The sequence below is a fragment of the Suillus subalutaceus genome, assembly GCF_016647625.1.
Source record: "Suillus subalutaceus strain FC151 chromosome Unknown DFJ58scaffold_6, whole genome shotgun sequence".
Classification (NCBI taxonomy): Eukaryota; Fungi; Basidiomycota; class Agaricomycetes; order Boletales; family Suillaceae; genus Suillus; species Suillus subalutaceus.
This window is the reverse complement of record NW_024540255.1, coordinates 355,972-376,499: the sequence shown is the minus strand read 5'-3', so window position 1 is coordinate 376,499 and position 20,528 is coordinate 355,972. Positions and strand designations below refer to the sequence as shown.

General features: G+C 47.0%; 5 protein-coding genes across 5 annotated transcripts; 1 reads left to right on the top strand and 4 right to left on the bottom strand.

Annotated features, from left to right (window-relative positions):
• Window positions 1–1,235: 1,235 nt before the first annotated feature.
• Window positions 1,236–3,532, bottom strand: DFJ58DRAFT_676980 (amidase signature domain-containing protein). Its single transcript, XM_041383131.1, has 8 exons — window positions 3,187–3,532; window positions 2,944–3,133; window positions 2,878–2,895; window positions 2,482–2,826; window positions 1,932–2,433; window positions 1,743–1,882; window positions 1,645–1,692; window positions 1,236–1,593 (listed from the first exon to the last, which is right to left on the bottom strand). Exons 1-8 carry the CDS (start codon window positions 3,301–3,303, stop codon window positions 1,358–1,360), a joined length of 1,596 nt encoding a protein of 531 aa, XP_041249749.1. The 5' UTR covers window positions 3,304–3,532; the 3' UTR covers window positions 1,236–1,357.
• A 712-nt stretch (window positions 3,533–4,244) lies between these two features.
• On the bottom strand, window positions 4,245–5,145 carry DFJ58DRAFT_407879 (uncharacterized protein). The gene is made up of 3 exons (XM_041380252.1): window positions 4,652–5,145; window positions 4,534–4,595; window positions 4,245–4,477 (listed from the first exon to the last, which is right to left on the bottom strand). The coding sequence occupies exons 1-3, from the start codon at window positions 5,010–5,012 to the stop codon at window positions 4,376–4,378; spliced, it is 525 nt and encodes a 174-aa protein (XP_041249748.1). The 5' UTR covers window positions 5,013–5,145; the 3' UTR covers window positions 4,245–4,375.
• Window positions 5,146–8,690: 3,545 nt separating this feature from the next.
• On the bottom strand, window positions 8,691–11,126 carry DFJ58DRAFT_407688 (amidase signature domain-containing protein). The gene is made up of 9 exons (XM_041380251.1): window positions 11,026–11,126; window positions 10,718–10,962; window positions 10,455–10,553; window positions 10,215–10,404; window positions 10,138–10,155; window positions 9,714–10,079; window positions 9,171–9,663; window positions 8,931–9,119; window positions 8,691–8,877 (listed from the first exon to the last, which is right to left on the bottom strand). Exons 2-8 carry the CDS (start codon window positions 10,754–10,756, stop codon window positions 9,029–9,031), a joined length of 1,296 nt encoding a protein of 431 aa, XP_041249747.1. The 5' UTR covers window positions 10,757–10,962; window positions 11,026–11,126; the 3' UTR covers window positions 8,691–8,877; window positions 8,931–9,028.
• On the top strand, window positions 11,122–13,184 carry DFJ58DRAFT_760610 (peptidyl-prolyl cis-trans isomerase). Its single transcript, XM_041388432.1, has 7 exons — window positions 11,122–11,647; window positions 11,698–11,785; window positions 11,835–11,872; window positions 11,922–12,007; window positions 12,062–12,176; window positions 12,242–12,511; window positions 12,562–13,184. The coding sequence occupies exons 1-7, from the start codon at window positions 11,524–11,526 to the stop codon at window positions 12,957–12,959; spliced, it is 1,119 nt and encodes a 372-aa protein (XP_041249746.1). The 5' UTR covers window positions 11,122–11,523; the 3' UTR covers window positions 12,960–13,184.
• A 3,098-nt stretch (window positions 13,185–16,282) lies between these two features.
• Window positions 16,283–20,302, bottom strand: DFJ58DRAFT_713562 (uncharacterized protein; the record flags this gene model as incomplete). Its single annotated transcript, XM_041383929.1, has 12 exons — window positions 16,283–16,456; window positions 16,480–16,634; window positions 16,717–16,784; window positions 16,948–17,130; window positions 17,151–17,183; window positions 17,217–17,272; window positions 17,441–17,597; window positions 17,700–17,910; window positions 17,947–18,394; window positions 18,451–18,738; window positions 18,793–18,913; window positions 19,914–20,302. 12 exons carry the CDS (start codon window positions 20,300–20,302, stop codon window positions 16,283–16,285), a joined length of 2,283 nt encoding a protein of 760 aa, XP_041249745.1.
• Between the last annotated feature and the right edge of the window lie 226 nt (window positions 20,303–20,528).

Sequence of the window (20,528 nt, the reverse complement as noted above, 5' to 3'; positions counted from 1 at the left end):
ATCGTTCAAACCTTTATTAATTAAGCATTTCTTCCAATATCGAATTGTTATTTTACACGTAGCTGGGGGGCACTGCGCACGCTTCGTCTCGAACCTATACCGATCGGTAGCCCAAGTACTCCGAGTCGTCTCACCTGGCAAGTTGGCCATGCAGTGCAATCCTGCACCGCAAATACAAAACCGATCACGCTGGCCAGGCCATTCGCCAGAAAATGGAGGGCCGCATCAGTCGCTGTTTACAGCAATCTGCAGTTGAGCCGCAAAAGATGGCACAGTCACTGTCAGCACTGAGAGACTTTGACGCTGCCAGAGCAGCAAATTGAACGGCCAGGATGATGGAGAAACGCATTATTTGTGAGATGTGGCTTAGGGTCTCGAAAATAAATCTGACGGGGGAAGGTAGGATGACGCCGGACGGCTGCTTGCTTTATGTCCTGAATACTCTGTTCCGTGCAGAACCTATCCATTTGAAAGGCCCCTTCAAACAGGTGGCATTTACAATGCCAGCTGGTTGCCAACAGATCCCAGATTTTACCTGCTCAGTCCCCAATATTCTATTGGCGGAAGAACACCTAGTAATTTTCAGTTCCATCTCGTTTGACATGACATACGTTAGGCGACACGTAGTCTCCTGCAGTCAACTTCAATAAGCGGTATAAAGACGTTCGTTCTGCATGAGGAGTGACACGAGGAGTCCGCCATCATAGGGGTATCGCTGAGCACCTTTTTGACACTGCTAAACGTTAATCAGGGTCCGTTCTCACCCATGTGGAAATGAAGAAATGACTATAGCTGAGCTCCGCTAGAGCCATTTGGGGATGAAATACTCCTAGCGCTAGCAAATTGCTAGTCGTAATTATCCCAAAATTTGATGTTTTCTTTCCGTCATTCTGCTCCTGATATATGTAAAAGACACAAACGGCTGCTCGATCCATGACAACTCAGTATGGCCTAGATTCGACCGAGTTCAGGTGACATCACTGATCTCCGGTGATAATTCAACATGTGTTGATCTGGAAGCTGAAGATGAAGATGAGTCCTCGATCGTGAATCGCTTCCGCAAGTCTCGGCGAAGTCCTTTACGGGCCCCACCACGACATCTCCTCGTGTACAATATTAATATAGATTCAGATGGCATAGGACTCAGATGACTGGCGTCTCCTCGGGCTTGATGAATCCTGTGATTCATGGTGTTTACGCCTGACTTGAAATCTGTTCCACGGATTACCACTGATGTTATGGCTCATTTGACTACATACATATCCAACACCTAGAAATCACGATTAACCTAAGTATAGTTAGAAAAACAAAAAAGTACATAGTTGTTGTACGTGCTAGTCATATACTCCATCCTTGTTCAAATAGAAAGCACATCCTTGATCTGCGTCGTAGGAATTGCCTCAGCATATGCCCTTCTCTTCAAACGGACCTGCGTAGCCTGCTCAAACGCATAAGCGAAGCCAATAAGGTTGAATTCGCTGTATGCGGTGCCGATAAAGGCTATCCCGAACGGAAGGCCTGGAGCTTGTGTGTGCAGCGGTGCAGCAGGAGCTGGCAATACCTGAATATTATCTGGCTGGAAGCCCAGCGGAACTAAGCATGTGATTTAGTCAAATGAACTGTCATGAAAATGGGGATTCGCACCTGAGATTATGGGGTATCCGGAAATTGCTGCAGGTTTTGAGGCGATCCCTAAGGAAATTTGAGATCCCGAAATTGATACAAGTATATAATCGACGTACCATCAGTAGGAAGAACAATTGCGTCCAAGTTGAATTTTTGGAGAGTTGCATCAATGCCTCGTCTCCGGCCTAAATCGAAATCTTCAGCTAAAGCTGCATAATACGCGTCGTTCTTTTCCGTTGCTTCAGCATCAATGAACCTTGTGGCAGAGTGAGAAACTCCACAGCACCACTAGCTCGTGAACCCACCTAGATTGATCGTCATGGTACGGTGGTATAAGCTCTAAGTCCGCATGGGTATTGTTGAACTCGATCAAATCTGCGAGGTTCTTTACGCCAGTAGGAACCTCAAGTAACCCCGAAATATACTGGGCCACATCAACCTTGAAGTCTGTCTTCAGCACGAGTGTTTCTGCTTGCGACTGCTTCATCTCCTCGGCACTGGGAAAATCAGCCGGATCTACTATCTCCGCACCGAGAGCCCGGAAGGTATCTAAAGAAGCCTCGAAAGCTTCCAGAATTGCTTCAAATGCTTCACCGTCGCGCATGAACATCCGCGGCACTCCCAGTCGCTTGCCTTTCAGAGCGTTCAGATCGAGCGCCTTCATGTAGTCAGGGAGAATACCAGGCTGCTGCAACGTGGCTTCGTCTCGAGGATCTGGTCCTGCTATAACGGAGAGCAAAAGGGCTGCATCTGTAACCGACCGACACATGGGTCCAGTTGTATCTTGATGCGATGAGATAGGTATTACTAAAGGAACTCAACCAACTGTCAAGGTAGGATTGAAAGAGTAAATACCTCCAGCTCGAGAAACCAGCCCCACAGTGGGCTTTATGCCCACCACATTATTCTTGCTGCTCGGGGAAACAATGGAACCATTCGTTTCTGAGCCCAAAGAGCCAGCAGCAAGACCGACGGCCATCGAAACCCCACTCCCAGAGCTTGACCCAGATGCATCCCCATTCGGGTAATAGGGGCAAAGAGTCTGACCTCCACGACCTGAGAAGCCGTTTGGAACCTTGCCCCGATAGTTTGCCCATTCAGAAAGGTTCGCCTTTCCGAGAAGGATGGCGCCGGCCTCGCGGAGCTTTGCAGCGACGAATGCATCCCTTGGAACGACGGAACCCAAGAGAGCATAGGAGCCTAATCTCGCCAAATATTTAACCCAGAACTAGACGTTCTTGGATATCGTACCAGCGGTAGTATTCATCCCTTCAGGAGGATCAGCATACTGAACACGCATCGTCGATAATTACGTACCTTCTTCGTGCAGTGTAGCAATGTTGTCTTTCAGTAGCAAAGGGATGCCGTGCAGTGGGCCTCTGCTCCCTTTAGACTCACGCTCGGCATCAAGTCTTGCGGCCTGAGATAACGCGTTCGGGTTCGTCTCGATGACTGCATGGAGAGCTGCGCCCTTCAGATTGACTTCATCGATCCTTGCAAGATAAGCCTGTATTTGTGTGAATCGTCATGAAATAAACCAATTAGTTATTAGTAACTTACCTTGATGAGATCAACGCTCGTAAAGTGCCTCAACTCAAGACCCTTCTGAAGGTCGGCAATTCCGGATTCATACAAATCAGGGAATGCGTTCTCCGAGAGCACATCGCGATTGGGCATGTCTCTAGGTATTGTGCACGGCAGACGCCAAGAGATCTAGAGAGGTAACGAATGGGTTGGGTCAGACACACAGTCACCGTTATCTGAACTATTTTCCATTGATAAACGACTCGGACTTCCGAGACTCTACCGTACCATACCTAGCAGCTAGCCTAGACCCTGGACATGGGACTAGAGATATATTTGACTCCTAGAGTCACGAGTGCAAGATGGGCTTCGGTGCGGCGCCCAGCCCCGAGACCAGAAGTTTTGTAAGAAAGGGAGTTGCCACAGTCACAAGTTCGAGGACCATGTTTGATTGATCTAGAGACTACTAGTAGGACGGACGACCGCGGCAATGCTGAGCGCTGAGCCTTCGTTTGGCCTGGCGCGCCGCAAAGGCACGGTCGAACACTATCGACTCGGATATGTTTACTATCCGGCTTGCGTGAACATCGGGTTGACGTTTTGATCCACATTAATGTGAAATTTGAAGACGTTGGCGGCACTGCCACGGGCCGTGGTCCGTGACTGCCGCGGCAGGTTGGGTGCGTGTCGTCTACCGTGACCATGTATCTGTCCAGATCCAACAGACCAACGAATCGAAAGATCAAGGTATCTGACTCCATGTGGTTCGGAAAACGCGGAAACATGTTATTTTGCTTGGCATGTGAACGTATACGGGTCCTCGACAAACGGCGAGCCGTCTAGTATGGGATGATAACGATATGTTCACGGAACAAGGACTAAATGATAGTAAAAGATAAAAGGATCGAAAGTATAAAAAAAGTATAAGCAAAGCAAAGTTCGGAAGCACGTCCAGTGTGTACATAGAAGTGAAAAAGCCGTTTGTCAGTCCTTCGTCTTGTTTGCCTTGAGTTACGTAAGTCCAATCATAAATAAACACGTAGATACCGTGGTATATCGTCAGGGCTCATGCCAGTGGACTATGAGTGACCAGTCCATTGAAATTTGTTCGTGAATTAGCGTGGGTGAGGTATAAGTTATTTCCGGCCAGAGTATGTAGGCCATCCACACACAGGGCCTAAAATCCGGTGTTATTTTGGCGCGGGAATTGAAATATTATTTCTGTTTATGCTATGGAATGGAACAGGTGGGAGGTAGGCTGTGGCGGGCGGGACGAGGATGCGGTAGACAATTTCCGTGGACGGTTTGGATTGGGGCGGCGAAAGGTCTAAATTGCGCAAGGCGTCAGTGATCGTAACTACCAAATGAAAAAGCACTGCATACGTGTCGTGACATGATCAGCTTTGCCATGGAGAGAGGCGCAGGATTTTGGTACACGGCTGGTGCTATAATGAAATAGTTAGCATTGCAATACAGAAACCGATAGAAATTCCTGGCTCACGTGGTGGAGGACCCGGTCGACACAAATGCCAATTGCCGGGAAGAGATTCCAGACGTTTATGCGAAAGTCCTACGCCTGCTCCTGTGCCAACTTCAGGTGATGGTTTCTCCGGGATGGTCAACGAAAAGGGTAGTGATGCTGGGAGAGCATGCTGCAAAGACCGACTCCATGTGTTGGTTAGTGACAACAAAGAGGACCAGGCAGGGGTCTTCTCGTCGGACGCTGTTGATAGAGAATGACAAGACCAGAGGCGCATAAAGGAATACAATATGCGTGCAAGCAATAGGCAAACGAGAGATACAACGCAGGCAAGCATGACAGCGGCGACGCTAGGAAACTTGGTGGGTACAAGGACGCTCATGACGAAAAGCAGTCAAGGGAGTACACCCTACTTGTTGAAGGAGAAGCACAGGAAATTGAGACCACGGAGAAAGAGAAAGAAAAGGACGTGCTAGGCAAGGCACTACCTGGCTGGCTGGCTAACAGGGACGTCGTTACACAGCTCAAATTGAACATGGAAATCCTAGTTTCTTATAATAATATTTCCTAATTTACTTTTTGGGCGGACGTAATTAATTTCGGAAATATATGTGCATTCTGTATTCCCACGGCATCTTCTTCGCTCCCTCAGTACGTCCACCATTCCGTCGATCGACAACGCCCATAGGACATGAATTCTCAAGGATATGTTAAGGCTCGTTATGAAGAGTGCCGCGACACTAGGGTGTTATCAGCCCTTATCATGTTGCTGCCGCGACACGTTTATAGATCACGATGGAGCAGGATGGAGCCCTGACGTCTAGTTCCCCTTTCATCCGCTACTAGTGCCGCCGCTACATCATGATGAGAATGGTCATATTTAGTAGCAACGTCTGAATGGGAAATTATGACATTAGAACATTCAGATTGATCCGCAACCTAGTTCGCACAATGCCCTGCTCACGAGAATTGTGAAATACGGACGATGAATCACGAACAGATACGAGGCGACACACAACGTGGAGTAATGTCAACTTAAAATGAGAAAATATTATAGGGTTCGGGGGTTGGATGTTGCCCCAAAATGCGCTTGTCCGGTGACGATCACCCCACGAACCTAACCTAAAAGTTGAGTGCTTCGCGCCTGAACAAGCACCTCAAGCGCGCTTTAATCTCTGTTAGATCGTGCGCGAGAAGCCTATAGAATGTGGCTCATGTGAAGCTAGGATGCATGCTTCGAATGCGTGCTTGTGATAGGTTTCCTGGTGCCCGTAAGCATGCAAGATCGATTCCTTATTAATGAGGTCGCGTAACCGGCCGCAACCCAGAGAGCCTCGTGTCCGCTATGCTTCCAGTCACCACGTTGTTCGCCTTCATTGCCAACCAAAATAAGGGCCCGACTTTCTGCCCAACTTCTTTGTTACACACCAACCTCACGCTATCATGCACGTTGCCAAGGCTGCAAATTACACTCGGGAACCTTCGCCTCCGGTAGAACAGCGCACATACCCCGCGGCAAAATGACTACGTCGACTTGATCCCCCATTCCACCATTTAATGTCAGGCAATGCGTAGTGGAGTGCCCAACCCAATTTACTTGATGCTACCATCTGAGTCTATCGCTTGCACACTGGCAATGTCTGCGGGGAAATACGTAATTCTTTCTGCCGCTCTAGGTACGCGAGAGCGTACTGATATAGAAACCTCCCCCGCGTTCGTAAACCAAGGCACTAGGACTAACTCCCTCAGGGGGCAGATTCGTTTGGAATCCAACACGCTCGAGCCCCTCGAGCAAAGCCCTTCATTATATCAAATATCGTGGAAGCACGCGATGTCTCCGAAGGACGAAGTATGACTCACCTATCAGTTGTCCCGACTACCCGGGGGTAGTGCGTTGTGTCATCGATTTTTGCATTGAACAGGAACCCGAGAAGATCAGTAAACTCCATCGGGAACTCGTAATTGCAATTGACTATTCTCGTAGTAAATAATTATGGTGAGCTGAGGATGTAAATGATGTCTACTTGCATGTCCAGCTGTCAACGCATGACGCGGCACAACAAACGTACTGCTTAGGGTGAACGTGAGGATATACTGGAAGTTCTCCTAAACTTCATACGCTGAAAATAGGGTCATCACATAGAATTGATCATTTATGCGCCTCGCAATGTCATCGAAATCCTACCTGAGTTGCATGCAGCTACCTTCGAACCAACATAGCCAGAGCCAGACTTGTATTCCGATATGAAGCACCCTACCGGAATAGCAATTCTGTGTGATGTTTCGTTTGACAGTGGCTGGTCTTTCGATAGACCCGTCAAGTATCTTCCCATCAAGATCAAGATCTGGGGATCGGGGGATGCTGTTGCCGTGGCCAGGACAATGTGCTTGATAGCGATGTGACATTCCCCCACGATCAATGACTACATCCCAATTTGTGGCGTCATCCCAGATTGTTGCCACAATACTAGACGATGGCTAGACGTTCAAGGTCCAAGAGTGAGCGTAACCTTCAAACCAATCACCAAGCTGACTGAATGAACTTTAATAAGGCTTACTGGGAGACTCACTTTCGACGCAAGGCTGAAATATGGCCAGGTGAAAGGAAATCTGCGTGTAAAATGAGTAACAATGAGTTAGCGAAAGACTCAAATAAGACGTCTGATTAAAATTAGGTTGAATGAGATCGAGAATTTTGAAGAAGCAAAAATACATTGTCTCCCACCCACGCACCACGTTCTATCACCAAGGCAGACACACCCATGTATTTCAAATGTGCAGTAGCTCGCAAGCAGTACTGGCGAGTTCCAATAACAAGTATCTCCGGATCACCGCTAGGAAGATACTGTTTCTCTTCCCAGGTTTTGTTGAAAATCGGACAACTGCGAAAGATGCCAGCCTTGAAAGAATATCAACATATATCAAGAGGCATGCATACAGGGAGCAATACGTTTGCACCAGGACCTGGACCGGAAATACTTTCAGCGTGTTAACAGAGCATGCTGCCCTTCCAGGTCACTTCGGGACTCGGGCCGCTTGGGATTACCCGCTACCTTTCCCAGTGAAGTGTCTCGAAGGTGAAATGAACGATAGGTCCGGAAGCGGTACGACACGAGCAGGCGCTAAGTTTAGCGCCTTCTCGCTCAATTGGAGAGTTGTGAGACCAGTCGCCTCGAGTCGTGCGTCACAAAGGTGCCTGAAATCATTTTTACCTCTTAGCCTGCGAAGATTTCATATAAGGGCAATAACATGATCGCTCCAGGAGCCCGTTTCGTGGAAGAGGTCGACAGATTGAAGCTATGTCACTCGTGCGAACAGCGTCGACAAAGGCACCGGACCACTTGTTGGCCCCTTCTATAGGAGAAGCTACCTCGACGATGACTTTGGTGCCGCCCAGCTGGGGAATCAAGAGTTGACAGAGTAGAGAGACCCGGAACTGTCTTCATCGCAGGAAAGTGCCAGCAGCCAATACAAAAGCAAGATCCAATATTGAGGTACAGTTCCGAGTCCCACATACATATCTCTGGTCCACGGCCAAAAATATCCCCAGGCCATAATGGCCCATGGAGAACCAGTGAAAGCACAAAACTGCTTTTGCGAGTCGTGGAACAAGAGCTATCGATACCACATATGGATCCGACGTTCGAGGTATACCGGCGCTAGTTTGAATGCTTGAACCTTTCAAATTGCCATTTACATGCGCAAGAACTTCTTACCAACATTGTTCTGGCGTATGTGGTCAGTGTGTGTTGCAAGGATAGATGCAAGGGCTTGCTCACTTAGGAGCGGTGACCAGCGGAACACGGTGATAGAATGTTAGGAAGGAAGCAAGGAAATGGTAGTTCTTTTCAAAGTCGCTGCGCCTGAACCAGTGCTTCAGACGCTAAGCAGACAGTGAAACGAATATTTCTAGTAAAACACGCATTGTGCATCGATGTCCAGAATGCATGCATGCAAAGTAATTCGCTTATTTGATGCATATGACAGTGTACAATGTTAAAGCCACGTTCACAACTGGGATATAATGTCCGTTAATTGGGTTCTGGGAATCGCAGCGTCATAGGCCCTTCTCTGAAGTCTCACGTGGGTAGCCTGCTCAAAAGCATACGCATAGCTGATGAGCTTAAACTCGCTATACGCGGTTCCCATAAAAGCAATTCCAAAAGGAAGTCCTGGGGCCTGCGTATACACTGAGGATGGCGTCGTGGGTAACAATTCAACATCATCAGGCTGAAATCCGAGGGGCACTAAATATCGGATAACATCAAGTAGCATTGAGATCGCAGTAAGAAGTACTAACCTGAAATCAATGGATACCCTGCAATTGCTGCGGGTTTCCACACCGGTGCATTGGTCGGTAGAATTATGGCATCGAGATTAAACTGGGCCAGAGTGGCATCAATTCCTCTCGTGCTGTCCCAAGTCGAAATCTTCGGTTAGTGCTGCAAGGTAGGCGTCATCAACTTGTGCAGCTTCCGATTGGATGAATCTAGATGTCCTGTGTAAAGGGATATCGTGTATAAGATACGAGCCGACGTACTGCGATTGATCTCTGTAGAATGGCGGTGGAAGATCTAGGTCTGCGCGTTTCTCGTTGTACTCTATCAGACCAGCGAGAGTCTTGACGCCTGTCGGAACGTGGACAAGTTCCGATAGGTACTTGTTAAGATCAACTTTGAAGTCCACGTCCAGTACCCGCTTCTCCGCCTTCGATGTCAGTAGTTCTTCTACATCCGGGAAATCTGCAGGGTCAACGATTTCCGCGCCCAAAGCTCGGAAGACGTCAAGAGATGAATTGAACACCTCTTCAATTATCTTGATATCACGGATGAAGGAACGAGGCACTCCAAGACGAACGCCTTTAAGGGCGTTTTTGTCGAGCGCTTTCATGTAGTCTGGGACTATCCCTGGCTGGTGTAAAGTAGCTTCATCTCGAGGATCAGGCCCAGCCATGAAATTCAACAATAGGGCGGCATCAGCGACAGAGCGACACATCGGGCCAGGAGTATCTTGATGAGATGAGATAGGTATAACTAATGTTCATCATTAGATAGAGAATCGGTAGCCATCCTAAAAACCTTACCGCCTGAGCGAGATACCAGCCCGACAGTAGGCTTGATGCCCACAATATTGTTCTTGCTACTTGGAGAGACAATAGAACCATGAGTTTCCGAGCCAAGCGATCCGGCTGCTAAACCAATGGCCGTCGCAACGCCACTTCCCGAGCTCGAAGAAGATGGATGTGCATTCGGGTAGTACGGCGAAAGAGTTTGTCCCCCACGCTCCGATAAGCCATTGGGAACTTGTCCCTTTAGTTGACCCCACGCAGCTCTCATACCAGACCACTCGGAGAGGTTGGCTTTTCCTATGAATATAGCCCCAGCTTCACGTAATTTTGCTGCAGCAAATGCGTCTCGAGGAACAACAGAACCCAGCAGTGCGCAGGAACCTAGGATACACTCAAAAGCTGTGATCTGCAAAATGGCAGGCAGTAGCACGGAATGTACCTGCGGTGGTGTTCATTCCTTATCGGGATATCGATTTATTAGTATTGCATGTGCATATATAATGCAGAGAATCTCACCTTCCTCGTGCAGCGTAGCAATGTTATCTTTCAACAATAATGGTATTCCGTGCAATGGCCCGCGGCCGCCTTTGTCTTTCCGTTCATCGTCAAGGGCTGCAGCTTGTGATAAGGCTATCGGATTAGTCTCGATGACCGCATGTAATGCAGGACCCTTTAAGTTGACTTCTTCGATTCTGTCAAAGTAGGCCTGTGGTTGATTAAACACTGCATCAGATGTGTACTGGAGCAGGAGTCTACCTTGACAAGTTGAACACTAGTGTAGTGTCCTTTGACTAGACCATCTTGAAGATCTAGAATTGAGGCCTCGTAAAGATCAGGTAAAGCGACACTGGACGCCTTGAAAGCCATCAGATTCAAGTACTAGAAGTAAGGCAACAGTGGGGCAACAGGCCTAAGTTCGCTGGTGCGGAAGACGGTCAGAGATAAGAGTCTGTATTGCTATTGCCTGGGAGCTGAAACACTTCGAACCATGCGAACCATGCCAGTCTGAGGTCACGAACTTTATAGTAAAGCATATTTTTAGGCATTGACCCTAACATATTGATCAGTTGACCTGTGCGTTACCTGCAACAGTGATAGCATATACCCGTCCCTTGTGGACATGCATCAAGTAAAACACCGTCTTCATTCTGAGGACCTGCCACTGTGCGCAAGGAACCAGCGAGGTTTGAAGGACGGACTGCATTCAATATCTATGCGAAAGCAAGCCAGGTTTGAGCTTTGCATTTTGAACATAAGTCAGATTCTGTGAAGTGTGAAATCTGAAGAGTTGAAGACAAGTATAACTTATAAGCGAGATGACACGCACCGTATTGCTTAAATTCTCGCACAAGGTCTGTACCATCGTCATCCTCGACACCGTGCATGTGCATGAAATTTCAAAGAGTCGGTCAACTTCAAGTTAGTCTTCAAGTTGGCACGCACGTGCGTCACTCTGGTTCATTGTCACTGCGCCGTGACACTGATTGAATCCACAATCGATTAATCCGATCATGCGCACTCTCGAATCAGACAAAATGTGCGAGTTGAACTGTGCTCGTATGAATGGCATCTACTAGAAGTCATCCGTAGAATGCAGCCAGCTTTTGGACTTGCTTCACTAGGAAAAAATATAAATTGATGGGTCGTCGCGATGATATCGGCCGCATCGATATCACGACAGTTCTCGAAACTGCCAGAAACAACTGTTCGTCACTCTTACAGCATCCGATCTATTATAACCCTCGTCAACTCGTGACATACAAGCGCTGTTAAAACCCCACTGACAAGTTGTTCTTGAATTCGCTTGTTTACCTTTAAGCGCGCCATGTCTGAAGCATCTGCAGAGCGCCCTATCGCTTACTTTGACATCACCATCGGTGGCAAGCCCACTGGGCGTATCGTATTCTCGCTATACGCGGACTTAGTACCAAAGACAGCTGAAAACTTTCGTGAGTTCTCAGATACTTGGTTAGTCGCGTCAGAGTTTTAACGTTTCCAGGTGCATTGTGTACGGGTGAAAAGGGTGTCGGAAAGTCTGGCAAGCCTCTTTGCTTCGCTGGATCTGGCTTTCACCGCGTAATCAAGGGGTAGGAGCTTTCACCTCATGTCACAATGAAGGCTAATGCAGTGGATCAGGTTCATGTGTCAAGGTGGTGACTTCACGGCGGGCAATGGTGCGTCCTAGAACTACATCTAGATGTCACAAACTCATTGTCTACATAGGCACCGGAGGGGAATCAATTTACGGAGAGAAATTTGAAGACGAGGCGTTCCTCGTGAAGCACACGAAACCTTTCTTGCTATCTATGGTAGAATCCCCCTTCAGTTTTCATTCAGCAGAATGGTTTTAATCGACTTCTCAGGCAAATGCAGGAAAAGATACTAATGGCTCGCAATTCTTTATTACCGTGAACCAAACACCCCATCTTGATGGCAAGCACGTGGTTTTCGGTGAAGTGATCAAGGGCAAGTCAGTAGGTATGACATATTGCCCAAGCGCCTGTCTTCCTTTTTTCACGAATTGCTTACCATGCCATGCGTAGTCCGTACAATCGAAAACTTCCCTACTGCGTCTGGAGATGTTCCCACTTCCCCCATCAATATATCTGCTTGCGGCGTTCTCTCACCGGATGACCCTTCCCTCGTGGCTTCCGAGGCGACTGTTGGTGATGACTACGAGGACTACCCTGAAGACGACGATTCCGATGTGCAGAACCCCGAGGTTGCGCTGGATATTGCACGTAAAATCCGCGAGATCGGTAACAAGCTCTTCAAGGATGGGCAAATAGAACTTGCACTCAAAACCTACCTCAGTGAGTAATCCTGCAAACATTTCTCGCCTGCACTGTTAACAAAATGTCAGAATCGATAAGGTACCTAGACGTGCATCCCGTATTACCGGAAAACTCTCCACCGGAGCTTAAGGACTCTTATGAGTCGCTCCTTGCACCCCTTTTATTAAACTCGGCACTCGCTGCGCTACGCACGCAACCAGCAGCTACCGAAACTGCGGTAAAGAATACCACGCGAGCTTTGGACCGTCTGCAGCTGAGCAGCCCAGATAAAGCCAAGGCCCTTTATCGTAGGGCGTCAGCGCATGTAATTCTGAAGCAGGAAGATGAAGCTGAAGCGGATCTTGTTGCTGCTAGTCAACTTGCACCTGAAGATCCAGCGATCCTGGGAGAGCTCGCCAAAGTGAGGCAGAAGAAGAAGGAAAAAAGGGAGAGGGAGAAGAAATCATACAAGAAACTGTTCTCGTAGACTGATTATCAGATTCGGCATGATCAATATGACCATTAGAAGAATACCAGTTGAATACACGGTTTACTGTAATCAATTCTATGCATTGCCACTCGACTTCAAACCTGCTGACAAATCCCACCCTTATGGATAGTTCTTCGGATGACTTCATCTCAACTACTACGTAGCGTCTACCACAACAGAATCAAAATCTGTTTCTCCTGCACTGTGTAGGTTCGAAAGATGCCCACGCTCGGAACACACCTTGACATTCGCTCATGGATGGTTTCTTCGAAGGCTCATGTAACTGCTCTTAGCCAAGTGGTTAGTACCAAAACAGAATCAAAATCTGTTTCTCTTGGACTGTGCAGGTTCGAAACTTGCCGAACGACGGGTTTTTTCTATCAGAACACGCCTTAAATACTATGAGGATTGTCTACATAAGGTTGCTCTAACTCCACTATATCCCGGTCTAATTAATCCGCAGTCCCACATGATGCAGTTTATTATATAAGGAGTTGGAAGAATATATCACGCCCCCATCAATACGTCCCGTCCAGGGTCGTCTCTCACTCGATTCTCTAACAGTATGACAGTGGTCTCAAATGATCCTATTTGGTGGCCGTCCATTGATTCATGGCGTATTTACAGTTACTTCGTAGGTTCGTGGCGAGCCAGTCCGATAATGTCAGTAATATGTCGATCTAACGGTTTTCTAACCTTGGTTGTCCAGTTGGCGCCTCTACTGCGTTGGTCTATGATTGGGGTGAGCGATAAAATTTTCAACAACTGCTGATATCCTTACGGTATTTCCAGTGCTGACGTTCGGACAAGAGGTATGTTGATGTCATTACTGGAGCAGCTATCTCACTAAAAATCGTTTTATAGGTCGAATTAGTTTGGGTGAGTCATCGGAAGAATTCTGTGAAAATATTATTAATTTGCGACAGAGGCAACGCTGGTCCCTCATGACCTTTTTGTATCTTAGTGTACGTGTATTATGTTGGTTGGAAAGTTGTGCTGACTTGACAATATTCCTAGGTGCGCTATCTTGGAATATTCGCTTCTGTGTACGTGTGGAAGGCTATGCAATTGGTCCTGCGCTAATAAACCATCACTTACAATCAGCATCCAGATTCTGAGTATGTCTCCTCACATTCACGAATCACCATGTTTGTTTCTTCTGACCGGCGGCATACAGCTGATATTCCGACAATCTCGATGACTGATGTAGTGGGTATTTTGCATCAACCTGCCATGCTCATCTAATCAACTGCACTTTGATGTAGGGGTGAGTGAGATTCTTGACCAACCTGTTGGTTCAATTTGTTCACTGCTACAGCTGTGAGTTTGTTTCGAATTTGTGATCCTGCGAGGCTGATCACCGACTGATTTTGCTAGGCCTTATCATACGATCCGCAATAACTTGGACGATTGTGGTCGTAAATGCAATACTGGGCGGTGAGTTACGCAGCTGCAATATGTCAGTGATATTGACCTGATCGTGCAAGTCATCATGATCGCTCGGTTAAATGCCATGTATCAACGGTCCAAAAAGGTTCTGATAGTTCTCGTTGGCATCTGCCTGGCTGTCTTCATCGCCGCCGGAATATCTGTCGCAATAGCAACAAGGCAAATTATAGCGGGTAAGCTTAATTATGGATGAAAAATTTAATCTCATTGACGAGTACCAGTGGAACTCATTCTCTCCGGCACCTATCAGTGTACCACTGACTATGAGGGAAATAGCTCGCTCCTGATTTCCCTCGCTTGGATACTCGATGCTGTATGGGAGGTCGTCGCATTGTGTTTTGCAGTCTGGATTGCTGTAAAATATTTCCGTGAACTGCGACGACGGTCGACAGGCGGGATTGTGCGGGACTGTTTCGCGGTGTTGATGAAAAGTCACATCGTTTACTTTGCGAGGTGAGCTCGCAATGTCAATTTTGTTCTCTTTTTCCACTGAAAGTTCGCACGTGCTAGTTTTGTTGCTATTTCTTGCTTCGAGCTAGGCGGTTTTTTGTCTCCAACATTTTCAGGGGTATGCTGATCACCAACCTCTGTATGCGAACACGGTTCATCATTTCCACAGAACCCAAATTCCTCGGAATATCGGATTTATGATGGTTTTTCTCAAATTTTATTTCTCCTCCAAATGTTTGTGCTTGGACCACGCTTGATCCTCAGCCTTCGAGAATATCACGCCACGCTCGTGACAGGTTCCGATGCAGCAACCGGCATGACTTCAATTGTTTTCCAGGAGCGCGTGCATGTGACAACTAGCAGCAGTATGTAGGTAGGGAGATGCTCGATATGATCGACACTGGTCAGGTACTCTGCAGGGAGAGGGAGACTTTCGTCGTAGTACTTATTTATGTTCCTAAGTAGATTTGAGAGGGCGTGTAGCACGTCCCAATTTCCGTCGCAGTACTTTATAATGTTCCACAACTATACATCGAGTCTACTGTAGAATATCAGCTTGCGGTTCCTCCACTATGTAAAATGCACCCTTTGAAACTCATTCACAACAGGCAGAGTAGAAACTATTGTATGTATGGAAATATTAGAGGGGAATTCATATATGCTTAAGCGAGCATCTTTAGTAAAAAATGAGGGGGGCATGAATGTATCGAAAGAAACGAGAGATGGTTTTTATTTTTATTTTTATTTAATTCATATTTTATTGTCCTTTGGGGTCGAAGACCCTATGTCAGACATAACCCTTTTCGCGGGGGGTTTACTCCCGCCTATCTATCGTATGTGTATGTATGCTTATCATGTGGTGTATAGGTAATCACGTACTCTGTCAGCATGATGTCGGGCAAAGGCCGACGCTGAGTTCATACACTGGGGGGAAATAAATGTGGTTGGTGATGAGGTTGTTATATCTCACTTCTCTACCGTGACATTGACTGAACAGCCTGCATTTAGTCGGATCCCTCTAGGTATGGAGTGTTTGATGGTTTGTTGGTACAATTAGAGTTTTAAAGTCTGGTTCGGTCCGGTTTTTTGCCCTGATTTGAGCGCAACCGGACCAAACTGGTCTTTATATTTAGGCCCTCAATGTAAGACCTGGACCGGACTGACAAAAACCGGTTGCCAGTGGTCTCAAGCAGTCTTGCAGTCGGTCCAGACTGGTTGCAGTCACAACCGGTCCAGGACTGGAAAAGACTTTGAAAGACTGAATCAATACTACCATGCATGATGTACATCAGGAAAACCCTCCCATATTAACTTAGAGAAATTTAGAACAATTAGCATTAGTTTGACCTAAGCTTGCTAGGCTAGCAAAATTTTACTAAAGTTTGACCTAGGCTCTCTAGTTTATCAAAAATTGTGCATAGCTAGCACAAAGTCACAAAGGTGTGTCTATCCAAGTATGAATTAATGAAGAAAGATTTGCACTCGTCGAGGACATTAGCAGAAGTCCAGTCACGAGGAGCAACATGACTGAAATGCGGAATTAAATGAGCACTACGATGTACATTGGTAATAGGTATGGCACTAGCCAAGCGTTGCTCATTGTGATGACGCATGAGACTTTGTATAGGCCATGATTGTGTTCAGGTGCACAAAAGGGGGAGAACCACTCAATGTAAGCTAGATGCTTCGGAGGGTGGAATGTCGATGGAAATAGCATGGAGATGGCCTTAGGAGGGATTGAGAAAATCACCCGGACTTGTGCAACTCGATACCCTAAGTACATATAGTTGCTCATTGTCAATTTCTATCAGCTAGTAACATAACAGTGACTCACCCTTGATGCCGACTGGCCCACCTGTACCATCATTGACTAACGCAGTATCAAATCGAGGGGGGGGGGGACATTGTCGGATTTGAATTTTCCTGCATGCCATCCAGGGTGTGCATGTATGCTATTGACGGTTGCTGGAGGATCACCATGACCACGAGTACCGACCAAGACCCACTTGACTTTGTGAAATACCAGCACTTTTTGAAAGGGTATGTGCACATTAGCGGCATGATGTTTGAGCTGCGCAGGTGTGACTGTGGCATTTGCAGGAAGTGCAGCTTTTGCAATGTAGCGTGCAAGTGATTTGCGAAGTATAGGGCACCATAGTCACTCTTGATCTTGTCAATGGTGACAGCCTTGAGAGTTGGATGCTTCATCATCACCTGAGTACGACAAAATGACATATCTGGAGGGCAAGTTTGATGTCCCGATAAGGCTCTGTGCCTCCAAGTTCCCACTGGATATATTTTTCATGGCATAGAATTTTCTCCCTTCATTCGAGCCAAGTGGCCATCTGTGCGAACTCGTTTTTGTGGTTTGTGGAGTGGTAGGCATCTTTTGCGAGGTCAATGTGGAGACACTCCGTGGATTCAGTATTATAATTGTCGGTTGTGCCATATGTTCAAATCATATGAGTATAGTGAAGTGCGAAATGAAGCTTTGGTAGGTTGAATGAGTTCCGAATGCCAAGGTCAATGAATATGTCCTTGTTCCCGTGGAAGAGCTCAAGAGCCTCATTGAGGAATACCAGTGTCTCAGAACTGTGACACGGGTATTGTGTGATATATAAAAAATCCAGCAACCCACGGACAGCACAGAGGAGTCGAGCAGAGGACATATTGTTTGGGAGTCTGATATCAATGATGATGCCGAGCAAGAACTGACATATTTGTCTATGCTTGGTACTGCTTAATCGTGAAAGTGTTGTGATACCCTTGACAAAGTGTCAAATATGATGATTAGGGGGAAGGCATCGACATCGTGCATCTATCTCTTCACCACCGCACGCATCGGACAACCAAGCAAGCAGGTGCTTCACAAGACCTTGGTATAATTGATGGAGAATGTCTGGCGTGATAGACTTGAAGATGTTGACCAGCGGGAGTGGCTCCCAGAAAGGGTGAGTGATAGGCTTAATACCAGCCTCTGCGCATGCACGCACAAAGGCTACTCCACCATCATCGAGAGTGGTGAGTGCATCAAGCACAGCAGCCAGGTCTCATGGTTGAAAGTTCACAGCCCCAGCCAATAAACCTAGTTCATCGGAGGGAACATCACAGTTTGGACATGTCATAGTCTTGACCCCAGTCACTAAGACCTGCTCTGGATAATCTCCGACAAAGCAAGCAAAAAGAGGATGACCTCGTCGCATGGCTCCATCACCACTTCGCATATTGATCCCTTCAATGCCGACAGTGCTGAGGGGAGCGAGAATATGTCCCATACAAGCATGATAGAGGTTTGCAAGCATGCAACACTGAGAAGCTTTGTTTGTGATGTGTTTGAGGCGAGTGGTCGGGAGGTACGCAAGGAGAATGTGGGCCTGGCGCGATGGCTTCTGGCGGATCTCTTTTGGAATATTGCTGATAGTGAGGTATACTGGGTATGCTGTCTTGTTGTGGAACATGGTCACTTGGGTCTTGTCTGACGAGATTATGACTGGGATTACTGTTGCGCCAGGATGCTCCTCATCAAGCTTTTTCTGAGAATATCATGTTAGTTAGTTACAGATTGACTCGCAGATCAAGTTTTACAAACCTGGCAGTTCCACCACCATTTACCAGTGTGCATGTCGTGATATAAACGAACAGTCTTGTCTTCATCAGCGTAGTGGCATTCGGGTACAAAGATGAGATACTGGGCGAAATTCGGATCACCAAAGAGCACTTTGATACATTCAATTATATCATGATAATAAATATTGAACACTTGACCAGCGACGATGATCTGTTCACATTTGAATTCAGGGCGGCCTGGAAGTTCACCGTTGATGATCTTGTTCAGCTCACGTGAGTTCTTGAAGGAGAGTCCGATATTTTCACTGATCTAGAGGCTCTAGAATAAGATAGTGCCAATTTGACAGGAGCATGACGAACTTACACTCTCAATAGAAAGAAGATCTGAAAATGCTGTTGAACTGGGACCTTGTAATTTTGCCCACCGAGCCATTTCCCAATCGATTTTCAAGGCAAATGGAGCGTAGATGTTATCAGTGTTCAAGCTGTCTAGATGAGCACAGTAGGCAGAATTACTGGACTGCTGAGTTAAATTGACAGGCTGTCCGGTGTGGGTATCACAACCTGGCAGGCACATATATGAAATATCTAAAAATGCTCAACCAGTATAAGTGAGTCTTGGCTCTGCCTAGCTGCTATACTCGCAGAATGCAAGAACGTTCGACCCTAAAGGGGACTGCAAGGAAAGCAAGGATCCACGGAATGATGCTGATCAACCCTGATGAATGGCGGTGAAAGCGCGAGAAATGCGCTGAAGGTGCGCATGGGAAAGCGAAGTGCGAAAGTGCGCGAAGTGCGGGAAGGTAGTGCAAGGAGTGCACAAGTGTAGAAGACGGATACTGGTAGTGCCACTAGCTATAGACTGATGCTAGGGCCTCAAAACGATGATTGACACATGCATTGCATGGAACTAACTGGTGATAGATACTGAGTGGTAGGAAGGTGGTGGTAGGAAGCTTCCGTGTAAAATGAACATGAGAGTATGTAAGTTCTACCTAAGCGCTCTCCCAGGGCTCAGCGCCGAATAGGGAGCGCTCTAAGTATGTAAGTGAGGTAAAGTGATGTAAAGTAAGGGTCCATAACGAAATAGGAAGTGTAATATGCCAAATATGGTCAGATAATGAAAGGGACATACCGAGGGACTGGTCAGACAATGGATGGATGCTCCCGAATGATGTGTGATGCAGTGCGCTTAAGCGCGAGAAAGCGCACAAGGCGCGCACGCGGGAATGCTGCGCGTTGTCCGGGAAAGTGTCGCGCCTATGGCGCATTTCGCGGGAAGTGGTGCACTCTATAGGGAAGTCATAGTGGATGATAGTGCGAGTCCTGCCATGAAGGCCAGTTGTCAGAATTCGTAAAATGAGCCCATATGAGCCCACAGAAACACGAGTCTCTACACTGGCTTGTCAACAGGGATACTCAACAATGATGGGTTCCTGCTCATGATCACGGAGTCGTTGCTCTACTTCACACCAAGCTTCTCACTCTTCTGGAATATCAGGGATGAGAGGTAATTCTGAGTCGTTGGAATCACCACCATTAGGGTATGTGGAGTGAGACTCTTGTGCTGGAGGAGGTTCCCACTCGTTGAAGCCATCATCGTCCCTGCCATCATCCGAATGCTCCTCGTCTGTGGGATCGCCACAATCATTGATCTGCTCATCAAACCCTTGCCACTCAAGATCGTCGTCCATCCCAAAATGTTCTCCTTCAAACTGTGGCAGATTTGGTTCTGGAGTAGGGGGAAGGTTGAAGTCCTGTGAAGAGAGGTAGAGAGCTCGACAAACAGGGTTGCTGGTTCGAGCAAGGTGCTGGCTGTAACCGGTTATCAATGTGAGTTTTTTGTTGCACGCAGGGCAAGTTGTTTCAGGCATGATTTTAGTGTATTTAGTAAAGAACGCACGTGTATTGTTCTATAAAAATTCACTTACTTTGGTAAAAAATGTGTGTGTGTTGTTGGTGAAGTCGTCACGGTAGCAGAGAACATGCAAGAATAGAGTGAGCTGGTATATTTGGTAAAGAACACACATGTATTGTTCTATAAAATCCACTTACTTTGGTAAAGAACGCGCATGTGTTGTTGGTGAAGCCTCGTCACGG